The 19,623-nt window shown below is 35.9% G+C and overlaps 1 protein-coding gene across 4 annotated transcripts; it reads left to right on the top strand.

The window, feature by feature from the left end:
* Nucleotides 1-1,197: 1,197 nt before the first annotated feature.
* Nucleotides 1,198-19,309, top strand: rraga (Ras-related GTP binding A). Of its 4 annotated transcripts, XR_010895579.1 has the most exons (14): nt 1,198-1,266; nt 3,843-3,928; nt 6,830-6,929; nt 8,557-8,623; nt 8,721-8,943; nt 9,716-9,811; nt 11,474-11,596; nt 12,874-12,965; nt 13,046-13,161; nt 15,001-15,122; nt 15,450-17,345; nt 18,228-18,381; nt 18,778-18,907; nt 19,012-19,303. XR_010895579.1 is itself a non-coding variant. In XM_067390860.1 (11 exons), the coding sequence occupies exons 2-10, from the start codon at nt 3,902-3,904 to the stop codon at nt 15,102-15,104; spliced, it is 948 nt and encodes a 315-aa protein (XP_067246961.1). In that variant the 5' UTR covers nt 1,198-1,266; nt 3,843-3,901; the 3' UTR covers nt 15,105-15,122; nt 15,450-18,424. The 4 variants fall into 4 exon arrangements, 1 of the variants encoding a protein (XP_067246961.1); XR_010895578.1 differs by having other exon boundaries at nt 15,450-18,381; nt 19,012-19,309; XR_010895581.1 differs by lacking the exons at nt 1,198-1,266; nt 3,843-3,928 and adding an exon at nt 4,585-4,634 and having other exon boundaries at nt 15,450-18,381; nt 19,012-19,309.
* Nucleotides 19,310-19,623: the final 314 nt, after the last annotated feature.

Here is a 19,623-nt window from a genome sequence, read left to right as displayed (position 1 = left end):
TTACAGATATCTACAACGTCATTTCGCCTAGTCAAAACTTAATTTGAGATATCTGAAAAGGAACATGTAGATATCTTGCACTGGAGTTGTGACTAGTCAGAATCAAATTGTAGATATCTCAAACTGGAATTACAGATATCTACAATCCAGTTACAGATATCCGTAATTCACATAGTGGATATCTGCAACTGAATTGTAGATATCTGTAATGATAAACCCCATACAAATGAATGGCACAAGTGATGTCATTTGTCCTAGGAAGAATGTCTTTGTGGATATCTGAAATGACGATAGGAAGAATGCAGTTGCGGATATGTTCTTTTTGACGAGGCAAAACCGAAATGCAGATATCCGCAACACATATCCAGTCTAGCTGTTAAATGTTAAAACGGCTCGCCATAATACGTCCGCCTCGCTCTCGCGAGGGGTTTTTGACACACGTCAGCATGACATCAGAGCAAGGCGGACCCCCCTCGGACACATTTCTGACCGGCATGCATCTCGCGGTGATCACCGGTGACCGGTTCTGCGCAGAATTTGCTCATCTCAAACAAGCCTAATGTTTGTTGTCAAGAGTGGCTGCACGAGCACTGATGACGACATAGGTGTTTCACGATTGGCTGGATTCACCGCATGACAACGATCACGTGTGCTTCGTGTTTATTCTGAAACCTCCAGTTCCACTAATGCTCACAAATCTGTATTTTTATAACAGTTAAAGCTCTTTTCATGTAGTATCGATGTTATATCTTGTCATGTTTATCAAAATATAACAGATAAAAACGTAGACCCCACTTCTTTGATATTTAAATAGTATGCTTATGTTGAACTTTATGTATTGCTAACAGTGTCTGTACAAGAATAAAGTATTGAATGAAAATGCCTTTGAAACATCTGTGTAGCTATTTGACAACGATTGCATTTATTTCAATTAAGCTGTGATAAAGTATGCAAACGCAGCGCGAGTGTCACTACGGGAAGCAGAAAGTGTCCGACTTCACGTCTCTTGTTCGAGATCATGTTCGAGATGCATCGGCGCTGCGCAGACTGATCGGCGTATGACATCAAAGTACCGCGAGAGCGTTTGGAGAGCATACGACTCGTTATGCTTTTGAATCGCTCTCGCGGTACTTTGTTGTCATACGCCGATCTGCCTGCGCAGTGGCGTTGCATCTCGAACAAGCCTATCGCGAGACAGCAGCAATTAGTCACGTGCTCATAGTCACCATTCGCGAACTAGAGAAAAACATCGATGGGGAGTTTAAGGTATGTGATTATTTGCCAACATTACCCACGTTTACAGCAATCGTCTATTCTGTTTGGACTCTTCTGTCGTATTTAGCAAAGCGCTAGTGTAGAGCTACCGATTTCAGCAGAGGAAAATAAAGAGCTATCTTCATTTTTTTCATATGGTATTTCTGATCTGAATAAGTCATAAGCGGGAAGTGCCAAACCAAAACGAAATCTTACAAAGCCAGAGTGTGCCTCTGCCCTCAGAATTAATTTGGACACTTAAGACACACAAATGTTTTCGATTGTTTTTGTATTATACAAATGTTCAAACCAAGTAGCATGTAACGTTGGCATAAACGATGGCTTACTTTTCAAAAAATGAAGTTGGTAGGTTACACATTAGAAAACAAAATTAAGGCAAAAGAATTATGACACTCTGTTGTTGTCAGACTTTGCTGTCTGAACAATTTGATGATGATGATGTACTTGACCTATTAGTCTGATTGACACCCGTGTGTGAACCTGATAAAAAAAAAAATTACCATATACATCCACTAGAAATCGCCACTGTGCTAAATAGTAAATGCAAAATGTCTCAGAGTTAGTTCTTGGAAAGTCTTAAGCATAATTTATCTGTCTGTCTGAAGAATTTCATTTATTTTCATGTAGTACTAAAGTTTCTAATAGTGCAAGTAAATTTCTAACTCTGTCTGGTGAAAATAACAATTCAAAGGGAATTTTTAGTGCTCAAATCAAGTAACTTTCGTCACATTTAATTTCACTGACATCATGATAGGACAGACAGAAAACAAGAGGACAGTTAGTCCTATATTAAACATCACTGAATCAACCTACACATGAGGTTACAGTGATACAATTAAATTTAAGGGTTAGATCATGTAGAAAAAGCTCCCTAAGATAACAATTGCAGGTTGCCACTTTTAAATAGTGTACCTGTGCCGTAGATTTGATCATGTTTTTTCCCCATCACACTCATTTTGGTCACTTGCAGCCACTCTCTTTTGAGGCAGTGCCAGAGCTTGTGTATAAATGGATTATTCAGTGATAAATTGCATTTGAGTTGTGATCACTTCAATTTTAGGCTCACTGACAGTGACACGAATCAGTTTTAATAAATGATTACATTCGTCAGTCATACTTAAGTTTCAGACATGCATATGCACTTTGTTTTGACTTGGCAAATGATCATATGAGTGCTTTTCATTTTACACATTTTAACTGTTGACATGAAATCAAATCTTTTATTTTCTTATTACATATTACTGGTCTGCATTTATATATATATATATATATATATATATATATATATATATATATATATATATATATATATATATAACTTTAATATGTTCTATTAATATGATTATATGTAATCTTGTAATGTAATGTGTGCGAGTGCAAATAATTGTTGAGGTGCAACCTGTTTTCATTTCTCTTCAAAACGTTCACTGTATTACTGCACAGTATGTGCCTGCTGTGAGCTGATGCAGTAATCGGTCCACTGTTCTGTCAGTTCAGTTCTGTCATAACCAATTAAACTTCATCTTTACATTCTTAAGTTAAAGCAGATTTTAGTTTGGTTAATATTAGCAGTCATTCACTCTCTTTCATGGCGCTCTGTTGTCACATGACAGGGAGCTAACTATCACGCAAAATATAAAGAGCTGAAGAGAGGTGATAAAAAGACATGGTTACACATGGCTTGACATTAACACTTGAGTTTTTAGATTTAAAACATATGATACAGTTAAGCAACATTACATGACCAAGAGTAGGCCTACAGTTTTCCTGAATATCCTGAATAAAACCATCACGATTGAAAATGTAACACTGGTTTCATACAACAGTTCAATAAACTCTGTTGCTAGATGAAAACATCAGAAACATTTCATCACCTCATAATTGTAAGGTTCTATCTGACATTTTTGTAAAAATTGAGTTAACTTATTTTTTTTTGTTTGTTTGTTTGTTTTTTTTTTAAAGAAAACAAAAAGGGTCTTTCTGTAAAGGAGTATGGAATGTAAAATCTTTGAGGCTCAATATCTCAAAACTGCTCAGAATTCAGATAGAACCTTATAATTCCAAGGTACCAATTTGTTTATTTGAGAATATATTACATCTAATATAATATGTTTGCTATAAAGAAAGCTAACGCTGCACAAGCATCACTACAAGAAGCAGTGTCTGACTCAACCTGGCTCCATTTCCAGTTCCTCTATTTACAAATGGCAAATCTAACTGATCATATTTGAAGTTGAACCAACCTTATGTTTGTGAGGCTATTGCCTGGTGTAAATGGGTCTTGATATAGACCACATTTAAAAGGTCACGTGAACAGTCTGAAAAAAAAAAAAAAACTACCAGAATCTGCAGAAAATCTCAGCAAATTTTTCTGATTTTGTCAGTTATATAGAATAAAAATTTTCCCATCAGAATATTGCTAAATGAGAAGCCCCACAGTGACATGTGACTGATGAAAATTTTAGAACACAATCTATAGAGTTTTAAGTGAATACAGTCCTGAGAGTCCTGATTGATAATAAGCCAGAGAGAAGATTGATGATATGTGTATTATGGTCTTGTTGCAGGTGTTGATTATCTTCATATTACAGTAGTTTACAGTGGTAAAGTGAAGTTGAGCAGGGAAATGTCCAGCACAGCCATGAAGAAGAAGGTAAGTTTAACCACACTGTTATATAACACTGACTCTTGATGTTTCACTTTAAGTTATACAACTGATCTATTTGGATTTAGAAAAAAAGCACATCTTCCTGCCCAATGTTCATATTAAAGGAAATCACTTATTTCAGCCTGCTCTACTCCAGCAACACCATGATACTACAGAGAATAAATTGTTTGAAGAATTGATAAATTGATTCATGGATATAAAATGGTGTTCATTTTAAATTGACAGCAATATAAGTAATCATGTCCGTTTACTTGACATATTTTCAATATTATTAGTCAAAGACAGAACATGAATGCTTGGATCACATGCTTGGATAACATGAATGCTTGGATAAAAATGCAGCAGTAATCCTTCTTTTACTTAACACAATAAAAAAAATCTTTGGCACAGGAAAAACCACAGGAGCATTACACATCAACCATTCAACAGGCAACACCAAAGATCTGAACTAAACTGAGTACTCAGATTGTTTAGAAGAGATTAAATCCTGGTTTTCACACAATTTTCTCAAGTTGAATACTGATAAAACAGAGGTTCTTCTTGTTGGCACTAAATCCAATTTGTCCCAATCCAATAGCTTTTCAATTTCAATTGATAATTCTATAATCTCTCCATTTTCTTAGGTTAAGAGTCTGGGTGTCGTCCTGGATAGTACTTTGTCTTTCGAAACACACGTAAACAATATTACTCGGTCTGCATATTTTCACCTACGGAACATCAGCCGTCTCTGTCCGTTTCTCACATCCAATTCCACAACCATTCTTGTACACGCTCTAGTCACCTCACGCATTGATTACTGTAATTCTCTTCTATTATCATTTACATTGGCTTCCTGTTAAATACCAGGTAGAGTACAAGATTCTACTTCTCACTTTCAAAGCTCTTCACAATCTTGCACCCTCATATCTCTCCGAACTGCTCCACATCTACACTCCGATGCGTACACTTTGATCTTCCTCCTCTGGTTCTCTTGCTGTACCTTCTGTTCATTTAGTCACTATGGGGTCCAGGGCGTTCAGCTGTGCTGCTCCTCGTCTCTGGAATTCTCTACCACTATCCCTACAACAAAGTGATTGTCTGGTTACTTTTAAATCACGTCTTAAAACCTATTTATTTAAATTAGCTTTCTCTGACCAGTTTTAAATATTGTATGTTAGCTATTGCTTTTTTTGTATTGTTTCGATTTGTTTTATAACTACCTTTTTACTGTATGGTGTCCTTGAGTGTTTTGAAAGGCACCTTTAAATAAAATGTATTATTATTATAAATACAAAATGAGGTACTAAACTAGACACAGGTGAAACTAATCAATTAACTAATCAGGAACCATGTTGACAAACAAGGGCATACTCAGTATCTATGACAACCAACATAAACATTAAATGATCTATAAGCATTACACAGTTTTGGGCTTTATTAAACTTTATGAATCTATAATGAATTTATGTGCATTTAGTCAAATCAATATATTGAACCATTTACACAGACTATGAGATCTAAAAGGATGTGTTATCCTGTGGCTTCCTCTGGTGGACAATATTAGTATAATGGCCTAGTATCATGTTTATGAAGTTCTGTGAGATTTGGATTCATTTGTTCAAACAGAAAAAATAGATGTCTTATCCTGTGGTTCCCTCTAGTGGACAACATTATTACAACATGTTGTAGTCCGTCTGCCATTTTGAGTTGGCAAAATATCTTTCTAATGCCGCGTTCCAGGCAACCCATAACCCGTGTTTTTCCAACCTTCTACCCCGTGAAAGTGCACTGGAACGGCAGTCAAACCCATAACTTCCCACCCGTGAACTCGTACTAGATTGATGTGCTCCCAGTTACGGGTTCGGACGTCACATAGCCCGCGAAACAACAATGGCAGTCCATACGGATGGAGTGTTTATGCAAGTGCACGGTAAAATAACGTAAAATAAAAGGTTTAACAGCTTCTCTTGCCTTATGCGCCGTTTTCCTCCTCTGTTTCCCTCAAATAAGATAGAAATAATTGTTAATGAGCATAAGCCCCGTACGGTCCGCCATGTTGGTTTGTTTACACTTTTACGCAGTTTGGCGTGACTTTACTGGAATGCTACAAAGTCGCGAGTCGTGATTTAAAGTTGTGACCTACGGGCTCAAAAACCTGCCTGGAACGCAGCATAACTCCTCCTACCTGACTTATTCACACGAAAGTGTGCATGTATCATCTATAGACACTTGTGACAAAAAGTTATCAAAAGAATTTTAATTAGTTAAACTGTTTAGAAGATATAAGCCCATTCATTTTGTAGCCATGGTGCCATACACTTATTAAATTATATCTTAAAAACCATTTAATGAATCCAAATTCTTTTGACAACTTTTTGTCATGAGGGTCTCTAGATGATACATACAAAATTTGGTATTAATTGGACAAATGGTCTAGAAGGAGTTTGAAAAATAATGTTTATCAAAAAGTAAAAAATGGCAGAATAATTTTATGCATGGCAAAAAATCTGAGATATGTTTTGTTGAACTTGAGTCAGAGAATCAGAGGGAAAAAAGAATTTTGATTGTAACCTATATGGCTGTGGAGATATAAGCAATAACATAAAAATACTTATTATAGTGCCAAATATGTTGAGTGTGTGCACCTGAGTAGTGGGGGGGCATTTGGGACCATCCTGCCAAATTTGATGTTTCTAGGACTTAAGGTTTTGGTTGGCCAGACACTTGGGGCGGAAAAATAATAATAATAATAATGAAATCAGTAAAAAAACAAAAGGGTTTATCAAACATGGTGGTGTCCATAAAACTGTTAAGTTTTACCATGATTGACAGCGTGTAGTTAAATAACTGATTCCTGCTGTCCCCTTGTGAATGTGGTGCTGAAATGACCCTCTGCTCTTTTTGCAGGTGCTGTTGATGGGTAAAAGTGGATCAGGAAAGACAAGTATGAGGTCAATTATATTTGCCAATTACATCGCCAGAGACACTCGCCGCCTTGGAGCCACAAGTATGACATTTACAAGAAATAGTTTTAAAAAAATGCAAATTCTGTAATGTTTTGATTCAAACTAATTTTGTTCCAAACCTGCACGACACCTCAGGATACATGAATTTTTGCTTTAGTGACGCCATACTCTGTTTGATCTTGCATGTTTTGTTATCACAGCTTTATGTTTAGCAAAAATGCAAATGAGATTTGAGAGCTGCAGATTAGGAGAAAATTTCACAAAACACATTAAAACATTTACTGGTCATATGCTGATTATTACTGACAGACTAACAGATTGTAAAAAATCCTATTTTAGGACAGTTTTCTGCATCGTTCTACTCAGTGGCTTAAATCATACTTCTTTTAATTTATACTGTATACTTGCATAAGATATAACATTTTTTCAAGACTTGGAGAGTTGCAAATGATAATATATCAACATACATTATCTTTCATGACATATATATTGTGCCTGGATCGTAGTTCAAACGTTTAAACAAATCATTATCATTGTGTTTATTGATCAGTGAAAGGTCAAAATGAATTCAGCCATATTAAGCACAAAATATGAGACTGACAACCGTAGCTAATGTATGTATGAAGCAGAGCAGGACAGAGTGTTGTGGGAGCTGAACGAGGCCGCTAGAGTGATTGTTAATGAGAGACGAACGCAACACAAGCCTCGTGAGCAGCGGAACTTGTATTATGCCACAGTCGCCGGCACTGCTTCCGCTTTTCTGTTCAAGCATATGAGGTAACGCAGCTCTGTTTATCATATTAAATACATTTGAGTGTGTTGAAAATTATGTTATAACGGTACTCTGTGCGTTCGCTTGGCAGCTGCTGTGAGACACTTGTTGCACACTGCACTAAGCATTCAATTAATTTTAAAACGTATTGTATGATAGAAAATTCTGTATTACTGTTACTAAAAATAATGCTGCATCTGACTATGCAATGTTAACTACTTGACAAAATAGTGTTTTTCTCTGAGGCATGGTAAAGCATGGTACTTGCAAAAAATCAAGAAAATTAGATTTATTTTAAACAATAAGACTAAACGTGTTGAGCTGTATAACAATAATTACTTGTCTGTCTATAAATACAACCAAACAGTTGTTCCCTTGTCTATTAAAACATGTAATTTATTCAAGCATCTTTGGTGTTTCCATGGTTTCTACAAAATAAACCCGGAAACTGAGGGTAACACGGATATGACGCCATTGACGGACGACTCCCTCACACATCCCGCGTCCTTGGTTAAAATAGCAATTTTCTTATGATTTACAAATAGTTGGAAACATTTGGGATATTGTAAGTACTCAATGGATATTTTACTGCAAAAATTTTACATATTGCAGCTTTAAGCAAATCAATATCATTGATATGTTTATCGATCAGAGAAAGGTTTAAATAAACACAGCCGTATTAAACACAAAATATGAGACTGACAACCGTAGTCTAGTGCTGTGTAAAACTTCACTGCAATAATCCAAATTACATTGCCGCCTCATCGTTTTGAGATGCGAGAGCCCTGGGATGTTTTCTTTTCAGATGCTCTTGCATATGTTTAACCAAATCAATATCATTGATGTGTTTATTGATCAGTGAAAGGTTAAAATCAGCTGGCATTTTCTCATTTCAGTTGATGTGGAGCACTCTCATGTGCGATTTCTGGGCAATCTGGTGCTGAACCTATGGGACTGCGGTGGGTGAGTGTCACGAGCCCCATGTATGAAAGAGCTTTGTTGGATGGCTTTTGTGAAGATGCTTACTTTTTTGCTTCATCTATAATTGTGAATTGTACAGACAGGACACTTTCATGGAAAACTACTTCACGAGTCAGAGAGATAACATCTTTCGCAATGTAGAGGTGTTGATCTACGTGTTTGATGTGGAGAGCCGAGAGCTAGAGAAAGATATGCATTACTACCAGTCGTGTCTAGAAGCCATCCTGCAGAACTCGCCTGATGCAAAGATCTTCTGCCTAGTGCACAAGATGGACCTGGTCCAGGAGGATCAGAGAGACTTGGTACGACATGAGTGTGAATTTCCTTTTTTGAGGCTGTTTTTTTTTTTCTTTTTCTTTTTTTTTTTTATTCCTTGACTGTTAATCTCAAGAAACTTGCTTGCAAGAACATGTCCGGGTCACATTGAATACCAATTCCCAATGTCCCCATTTTATATTAAATGTCTCTAACTACTGTGTGCTAAGATTTAAATGAATCATTTCATACAATGCAGTTAGTATGTAATTGTTTTTACTTTATATACTTATATTTTACTTATGTTTGTACTTATATTTTAAAAATCTCTGCATGTAATTTCTGTAATTACATCTAAAATTACACTGTAATTTCATCACAAATTACACACCGTTTAACCCACCCTTGATCCTACCCATACTACCAAACCTGTCCCTATCCTTACCTGTATCCAACTCAATAGCAGCAAGTATTTTGCAATACGACATCAATACAATAATTACATTGTACCTATATTTTTTATGTAAGTACTTAGTAGTTAAAGACACCACCTAATAATAAAGTGGCATCCCAGGAATAAATAGAAAAAAATATATATTTTGCTTGTATTACACCAAGCCTATTTTAGGGCCATTAAAGTATTTTCGTACATCACAAAAGCATGTTGCATTCAAATTGTCATTACTGAAATGCCAAAAAAAAAAAAAAATTCTCATTCTCATTATTGTAATGAGTCTGAAACAAGTCCATGCAGAGTGTGTTCAGACTACAATGAAATTGACATAAACCATGCTAATTAATGTCTTTTAATTTATTTAGATATTTAAAGAGCGTGAGGAGGACCTGAAAAGATTGTCTCGCCCACTGGCCTGCACCTGCTTTAGAACGTCTATTTGGGATGAGACGCTGTATAAAGTAAGACCTTGTGCATTTCTCTGCACCTGCTCAGAGATCAAATTTAATTAAGAAATAACAATTTTGATTAAATAAAAAAAAAATAAATAAAAAAAATCTAAGTATTAATATCCAAAGTATTGTATCTAACAGATGAAGTTTAAGATGAGAGTATAGAAAAAGAAAAGAAGATATTTGCAGAATGCAATGAGAGGAAAAAGGGATGAAGCAGCAAAAGAAGCCCTGAGTCTTCTGAAACTAAACATTTTATATGCTGTGCCTACTGTATGTAACAGGAAGTGACAAGGAAAAGTTCCTATTGAAGTTCTATGTACTTCTCTTACAACCATTTAATGATGCACTCAAGACAAAATGTACCCTAGCAGGTCTTTTTAGGTCACCATGGTCCTTGTAAGGCACATGGAATAAGCAATTGTGGTTTTAATATCTTTAAGACCTTTGAGAATATCACAGATCTTGCATTCTCATGTCTGCAGAGATGGAAACAGACATATTTTGAAGGTACATCACGTAATTAAAGGGTTAGTTCACCCAAAAATGAAAATTGTCATTTATTACTCACCCTCATGTTGTTCTACACCCGTAAGACCTTCGTTCATCTTGGGAACACAAATTAAGATATTTTTTGATGAAATCCGATGGCTCAGTGAGGCCTCTATTGCCAACAAGATAATTAACACTTTTAATGCCCAGAAAGCTACTAAAGACATTTAAAACAATGCATGTGACTACAGTGGTTCAATCTGAAGTGATGAGAATACTTTTTGTGTGCCAAAAAAACAAAATAACGACTTTTCAACAATCTCTAGTGATGGGCGATTTCAAAACACTGCTTCGAAGCTTTACAAATCTTTTTTCGAATCAGTGGTACGGAGTGCCAAAATCATGTTATTTTCAGTGAACGTTAGGTCATAAATGTTTCAAAATTTCAATAGTTCACGTGACTTTGGCAGTTTGGTACACAATCCGAACCACTGATTCGAAACAAAAGATTTGTAAAGCTTGGTTTGTAAAGCGAAGTGGTGTTTTGAAATTGGCAATCACTACATATTGTTGAAAATTCATAATTTTTTTTTTTTTTTTTTTTTTTTGGCACACAAAAAGTATTCTCGTCGCTTCATAACATTTAATATTGAACCACTGAAGTCACATGGACTGTTTTAAATATGTCTTTAGTAGCTTTCTGGGCATTGAAAGTGTTAGTTATCTTGCTGACAATAGAGGATTTTTATCAAAAATATCTTAATTTGTGTTCTGAAGATGAACGAAGGTCTGACGGGTATAGAATGACATGAGGGTGAGTAATAAATAACATAATTTTCATTTTTGGGTGAACTAACCCTTTAATTCCAAAGGAAAACATCCACTTAATCTTACAGCACAGACGAGACACAAAGGATCTTGCATTTGAAAATAAACATATCAGAGTATATAGTAGAAGTCAGTAACTTGTAAATTAATATTCATGCAACATAAGGAATATAACAATTAATGATGATTAAATTAATACATATAGCTATCAATAACTAGAATCCATAAAGAAAAGATAAGGTTTATAAAAGGACAAAATAATAAAGAATTCAGTTGAATAAATTTGAATTCACACACACAAAAAGACAGTCAGAAAGTTCAATATGATATCATCTGTGTTTGTGTCTGCAGGCATGGTCCAGTATCGTCTATCAGCTCATTCCTAATGTACAGCAGCTTGAGTGCAACCTGCGCAACTTTGCTCAGATAATTGAGGCAGATGAAGTCTTGCTTTTTGAAAGAGCTACTTTCCTGGTTTGTACTAAACTGAAACACTGTGCTTACATGCATTGCACATGCACACAATACTTGCATATATTCAAAATTACGCTCCACAATTTGGGCCTGACCTCATGTTGTATTTATATTGCCATTTTTTGTTTGTCCAGTTTTACATGGTCAAAAATAACTAAACTAAAAATCTTGCTTGAAATGTATTTGTCAACTAAACTAAAACTAAACTTAATTATTACATTATATAAATATTACGTCATGCCTGTGCACCATGCACACAGACATCTGTGTGTTTGGTTCGTTTTCTACTATTGTCCTTTGCTACATGGACCTTTCGTGCCAAGCATGGGGGTAATGGGTTGAAATGGGAGATCTTTTGAAGTCACAAAGGAACCTAAGGATGTTTCTGTTTAGCATCTACAAGGCAACTGAAGTGACAACGGGTCAATTCAGTATAGACTCATCAGCGCTTGGCCTGTGATTTACATGAGATGTCCAAAAGGTTAAAAGCTTTCCTGAAGATTAGAGCAGAACCGATCATCGTGAGTCAGTCTAGACAACACGTTTCACATAGTGTCCCATAGATATAGCACTACAAATTGAGGTTTCTTAGGTCCTCATTTGAAAATGCAGTGCTGAGCCTCACAACACTTTGAAAAAGTGGACATAACAGTTTCATTAATTACGGTGTTGCCAGATCCCTGCTGAAGAAATTTCAGGGGAACTTGAATGGACAATAGGGCTTAGTGGGCCATTGGAGTCCAAAGCCGCTAAACCGCGCCTTGTTCCACCTTTCCCCATGTTGCCAATGAGGGCTTATTGCCTGCCAACAAAAGGATGATTTGAGGACAGATTTTCAAGGAATTGCAATAAGTGAATGTGCAAAACACAAAACATTGTTCTCAATCAAACACAGACTTTTTATCCAGAATCAGAACATTATTTAACACCAGATTATCTGAAAATATCTAATGCAAATTGTGAGAGAGACAATGTTCATTCTTCCGTTCTCTGCCGTCATAGTAAGCTGGTGCCAGACACCCTAAATGGCAAGCACCAAATGTCTGAAACTGTAGTAGTTCTTTGGATAGTGAGCAGGTTATTTCTGTGGTCATTTTTCTGACACCTCTATTTTGAATAACAATTACTGTTTGACTGTTGTACAGCTTCAGTCAAACACTGCAAACAAAACAACAAAAAAAGGGAAAAGCAAAGTGAACATGAACAGAACTTACTGTGTGAAGCTGCTTTACACAGTTTGCCTCTGAGTTATTTGACATGTATGCTTGTCTTGTCAGGTGATCTCTCATTATCAGTGCAAGGAACAACGTGATGCTCATCGCTTCGAGAAGATCAGTAACATCATCAAACAATTCAAGCTGAGTTGCAGGTCAGTCAGACTCTGTTCATGTAATTGTAAGTGCTGAACACAACGTCATGGTAATTTTGACCTTTCTTACTGTCCCACAGCAAGTTGGCGGCCTCTTTCCAAAGCATGGAAGTGCGCAACTCTAACTTTGCTGCCTTTATTGACGTGTTCACTTCCAACACTTACGTCATGGTGATCATGTCAGACCCGTCTATACGTAAGCATCAGCATGCAGGAATGGCAATGGTTTTTGCCACCAATTAATATCACATTACACTCAACTATGGTTTTATATGTTGGGGAAAACCATTTATTTTTGACATATGTTATCTAAATTCCTCAGAGTGGTAATATTAATCATATGTTCATTAAATATGTGTAAAGCATGGGGGTAATGGGTTGAAATGGGAGATCTTTTAAAGTCACAAAGGAACCTAAGGATGTTTCTGTTTAGTTGATTAGTATGTTTCAAATGTAAGTAGTGCTGGGCGGTTTTTCCGATTTTTTTCGATAAATTTGAATTTAATGTTTTGCCACAATTTTATTATTTTTAAATCGAGAAATCATGATTTTTTCATAAAAAAGTTAGCAAACATTACAATTAGACATGTTGACCATACAGCAATGATAACAATTAAGAGAAGAAAATGATCCGACCACAAGATTAACTGCTCTCGTGTGATGCTCTATGAACTTAAAACACATCACTAGTCTAAGCGGTTGTTCACTCAGAAATGTGTTATTGCGTTGAAAAAAAGACGCAGGCAGTGGAATGGGGGGAAAGAAAAGCAAAGTTGTTAAATGCAAGTTTGCATGTTTTTTTTAACTTGAGCGCCGCATTTTGACAATGCCGTTTATGGGTGAAACGCTGCAAAAGACGAGAGACACGAGTGCAACTGCCAAACACGTCCACCAAACATAAAAACAATAGGAAGAAAAAGCGCAATCAAATGCAGCATTTGTCTTATTTTATATTATTTCTGAGTGTGTAGGATGTTTAAAATAAGATTTTCATATTTCATGCATATTTTCTGCAAAGATATTTAACAAAAAAGTAATTTGTTTTACATTAACACCATGTTGATCACTTGTGGCATGGTGCTCTTGGAATAGAAGAGAATGTTACTTGAATCATATTGTAGTTAAGTTTTTAAGTTGACTAGTTAAAGGGAAAGTTCACCCAAAAATGAAAATTTGATGTTTACCTGCTTAACCCCAGGGCATCCAAGATGTAGATGATTTTGTTTCTTCAGTAGAACACAAATGATGATTTTTAACTCCAACCGTTTCAGTATGTCAGTCGAATAATGCATGTCAATGGGAACTTCTACAATAAGAGTAAATAAAACTTGCTTAGACAAATCCGAATTAAACCCTGTGGCTTGTGACGACATAATGATGTCCTAAGACACAACAATCAGTTTGTGCGAGAAACCGAACAGTATTTATATATTAAGGGTTAAGTGATTAATTTTACTATTTAAGAAGCCATGTCACAGAATGTGCATTATATTCTTAACATGGGAACACTCTCCGATTGACCTTCATTCCATCTCATCACTGCCATGTTTGATACATTAGCATATTCCATTGTATCTTCTGCCATTTTTTTCTTCTTTTTTTTTATTCAAATGATGGCATTGATAAAGTGGTATGTCTGATCATTGACAGTGGTTTATTTGAATAAACAGAAGACAAGAATGAAAGCTGATAAAAAAAAAAAATGGACAAAGAATAGACTTAAAAAAAGTATAGTAAGCCTCTCCTGCTTCAAGTATTTCAAAAACTGCTTGTAAAAATGACAAAAGTGAATGACAGTAATGAAAAAACAAGAACAATGTGGGACCTAAGATTGTGGTGCTCCATACTTGTGTTGTATTTGACAGTTTCTCATTTAAACAACGATTTGGCAGCTTTCAAAGCCTGCATGTAGCTAGAAACTATCCTTCCTTTAATTTCAAAACACCTCCAAATTGTGCCTTCTCCATCTGCACTGCAAATGAGGTTTGTGAAAAGCACATTGTGACCCAGAGTAAAGCCTCTTATTCTCTTCCAGCTTCTGCTGCTACCCTCATCAACATCCGGAATGCCAGGAGACATTTTGAGAAGCTTGAGCGTGTGGACGGGCCCAAACACAGTCTACACATGCGTATGCGCTAGACTGCCAACATGGAGAGTGTGAGTGTCTGGTCCAGTCCGCACGTTTCACTGATTTGCCTTTAATTGTTTCTTTAAATCAGTTTACATTTGTTTGGAACATCATGGCGATGGGGGAAAAAAAGTCTTTTAAAACTTAGCAGTTTTAAGGCCTACAAAATTAATGAAATGAGTAAAATCAAGGGTAAAAATTGTGTATTGAATATTTAAATTTACCATGTAGTGACTTACTACAGAATTCTGTGCTTTTAAACGGTAATTAGAATGTTTGGAAACATTTGAATAACAGACAGGGTTAAAGATATTTTGTTGGCTGCTGTTTTACTTCATGCTTTTTCTTATGCACAGGGTGATGAGTGAACTGCTGGGAATCATCAGGAAGAATTCCTCCTATTTTGCTGACTTCACATGCATCTAGTGTTTTCTGCCAAGAAACTAATTCATCTGATATTAAAAGGCACTCACTAATCACTTTTCTCACTAATGTTGCAAAGGAACTTTAGTTCTTAATGAATGCTGTAATATATGATTTCCTTAATATATGATTTTTGCCATAAGGTGGCTTGCAAGTTACTGATAGCCAGGAATAATAGATCATGAAGTCAGCATTCTTTGCCTGTGTCTTTTATATATTATCTTATATATAAACATTATCGTCTTGCTGTACTGTTTCCAAATGTCGAGCAGTAATCTGTGCAACTAAAATTGGTCTAACTTATAAATTAACAACTTGATCTACAAAATCATCTATTATAAATATTCTCAATAAATACAGATTGTTCTGTAATAAATGTTTTTCTGTACAACAAAACCAATTAGTTAATACATTTCAATGAACCTGTGTTTTGAGGTGTGCATCTAAACCTAAAGGTTGTAGGCATGACACGTTAAACAAAATAGTTTTGTCATATCTGTCTTTTTGGGGTTTTTTGAAAACATTTGAGAAAATGTGTAGAAACAGTGGCTTCATATAACCTTGTCTGAAAGTTTAAAATGGCTTAAAAGGCATAAAATTTTATAATGGTTTATAGGCCTTACATTTGCTAAGAAGCTTGTTATGGGGCTATATAATATTTGGTATTAGAAGAACAAGCCAAAAAAGAAAAACTGATATGTTAGAATTAGAATATACTTTATTGTCCCATTTCTGGAAATTTCATCTTGGACAACCATGACTTGGCCAGTACAAAACGTTAGACTCACATAACACACAACATACAATAAATTGTTCATAACCAAAAATATATTAAAGGTCCCGTTCTTCGTGATCCCATGTTTCAAACTTTAGTTAGTGTGTAATGTTGTTGTTAGAGTATAAATAAAATCTGTAAAATTTTAAAGCTCAAAGTTCAATGCCAAGCGAGATATTTTATTTAACAGAAGTCGCCTACATCGAACGGCCAGTTTGGACTACATCCCTCTACTTCCTTCTTTAATGACGTCACTAAAACAGTTTTTGACTAACCTCCGCCCACAGGAATACACAAGAGTTGCGTTTGTAGAGTGTGTTTGTCGCCATGTCGTCGAAACGGTGTTATTTTCATCCCGCAGTCCAATCACTTTTGTTTGGCCTTCCCAGGGACGCTGTACTTAGAGATCAATGGTTTATGTTTAACTCGTTCCCGAAAACTATAGTTGTGGTATCCTTACTGCAATAGTTAATGTTGGACTGCAGTGCACATAATGGCCACAAGAGGGGACTATGATTATGTATATGGCTGTTTTCCGTATGAGGTACTCTTCTGAGTGAGTGCTAACGTTGTACATTTTCTGTCGCTGCTTGTGGATATTAAAGAGTTCAGTCTCTCGGGAATTATTGTCTTTTGTGTTCATTCGGCACAACACCACAATAATCCGCATGTAAAAATATGGCTGCGTCCGAAACCGCCTACTTCTCTACTATTTAGTAGGGGAAAAGCAGTAGGCGAGCAAATAAGTATGTCAGAAGCAAAAAGAGTAGGCGAAAATTACCTAGGTGACGTAATAATTCTCGCGAGATTCGGCCGTGCGCCTACTTAAAGTGCGTCCGAAACCGCCTACTTACCTACGCAGTAGGCGAGCGAATAAGTATGTCAGAAACCAAAGTATTCATAAATAAGTAGTCGAGAAGTTCCCGGATGGCCTACTGCTTCCGCCCAGATTCTGAAGTGTTCCTCGATGGATACTTTTCTATCCCAGGAGGCCACGGGAGAGGATACGTCATATCAAACACGGAGGAGAAGAGCGGCGCGGATGCTGTCAAATGTGAGTATTGAAAACCAAAAACACGATTCTTGTGTTAAAGTCACATTTGTTGAACTACTGTAGAGTAAACTGTTGAATGTGTAAAGATGCTAGAGAGTATAGTTGTGATTTTACTGTAAAAACATGTTTTATTTTGTATAGATAACAGGGAGCTCTAGTAAACACATAACTTAATTCTCCGAAGAGGATACATCTTAAAGATGCTTACTAAATGTTTATTTAACATCTGACAGGAAAATATTAAGAATATATAAAGTATTATGACTTATGCATGATGGATTATGTTCCATGAGTGATGTGTGTATGTGCTATTATGTAGCATATAATTCACTGTTGTCTACACTGTTTACATTACATGAATGCAATTAATGTAAATAAACAAATGTACACTTAACTAGACAGACATAAGTTATCTCTTTTATTTGTCCGTTAGTACTTTTAATAAAACAAGGAAAATTTGTGTTGGATAAAAAGTGAGTTAAAACAAATCTTCAACTACCTAAAAATTTAAGGATTTGTAGATTTGAGCACATAAATCTCAGAGGAAACTTGAATCTTGTCTGATGTTACAGGGACAGAAATTAATACAAAGTCTATTTAAATATTAAGTTGTAGTTTATTTTAATTATTGTAATTTCAAACAGAGTTATTACAGTACTTTTCTGATTCTTGATGTCAGTGCATTTGTTGCATAGCTTTGTGTTGGAGCAGGACCTACAAGGAAAGATGACAGTGGCATTTGTGAAAGGAAAAAGAAAAGAAAAAAAAAGGAAAACCTGAAACAAAAATATAAAGATCATTTTGTTACTTCTAATACAGAAATCAGAAAACATTTTACTGCTAAAATTATTGTTTTTATATTATGATTGTGTATTTTTGTAGGATGTGAAATGTCCCCAGAAGTGTGTGAGCACTGAGGATGGAGAGCCACAGCAGATCCTGGGAATGGTTCAGTGTCATGGATGAGACTCTCCATCACTCCTCCTGCCCTTACTGCCTCATCTGACCTGATGTTGGTGTGATTTCTTCATCCTCAGTGAGCCCAGAGCCAGCGAGAGCATCTAGACAAAGACAAAACAGTGAGGATGTGATTTTGGTCAAGTTTGTTCTGCTGGTTTCAGTTCATACACTGAAGCTTCAAAAGCATCATCAAATAATGTCATGAAGCTTCTGGAAGTCAGGCTCCATTTACTGATATTGTAGAAACTAGCTGGACAAACTTGATCAAAATCAACTTTTGTGTTCAGAAAAAAAAAAAATGAACACAGGGATTGAACAGCGTGAAGGCAACTGAATAATGACTGAATTTATTTGTTTGGGTGAACTAACCCTTTATGCCCCCAAATAGCATTTGTGCTCGAAACACTAACAAAAAAGGTTTACATTTGGCAGATGCTGTTATCTAAAGTGACTAACAGTGCTCTTATTACAGGGATGATCCCGCTGGAGTAACCTGGAGTAAAGCGTCTTGATCAAGGACACACTGGAGGAGACGCTGCAGAGATCAAACCAGCCAACCTTCTGCTGACCAGCTCAGCGGTTTAGACCACTACACCACAAAAGTAATGAAGCTACAAAAGAAATCATCATGTAATTGTAAAAATATGAAATGAAGTATGAATGCTGACATGAATGAAGTGTAAAAAGTTTTAATCTGTTTATTCAGTCATGCTGATGGAGAGCACATGAATGTTTGCAGCAGACACAGCAGAGCCAGATTGTCCCGCACATCTTCTCCCACTCCTGCTTCAAGCTTGTGGGGTTCAGAGGATCATCATCATGGTCTTCCTCATCCTCTGGATCAATGATGTCCCCAGCAGTGAGGGACAGGATGGATGAAGGTGTTCATCAGCTGCTTCATCAGAATAAAGCTGCAGAATTAGCACAGCTGTGTGAGATGGCAGCAGGACTGTAAATACCTGATTGTTAGATCAATAAATTTGAATAAAGCTTTGTTTCATGTGTTGTTGACTTGTACATGCATTTATTTAATTATTGTCATTATTACTTTTATTAATTCTTTACTTATTAATTATGCTATTATCAGTAAATGTATATATTTTATTACTTCATGCTTTCATTGACTGTAAATGGAGATGTATTCACATCAGCTGTATTTGTCTAGTGTGTGTTCATGCACAGCTGTCATAAAACAAAACATTACATTTTGCTTGTTTTACTAAAGAAGTAATATGAAAAGTAATATAATTAAGTTTTGGTTTATGGTTAATGCTGGGGTGTGCTAGCAAAGCAATTCATTCTGAGGTAATCTTAATTT

Source organism: Chanodichthys erythropterus, chromosome 1 (genome assembly GCF_024489055.1).
Source record: "Chanodichthys erythropterus isolate Z2021 chromosome 1, ASM2448905v1, whole genome shotgun sequence".
NCBI lineage: Eukaryota > Metazoa > Chordata > Actinopteri > Cypriniformes > Xenocyprididae > Chanodichthys > Chanodichthys erythropterus.
Note: the sequence above shows the minus strand (reverse complement) of the source record. Positions and strands in the feature narration are given on the sequence as shown.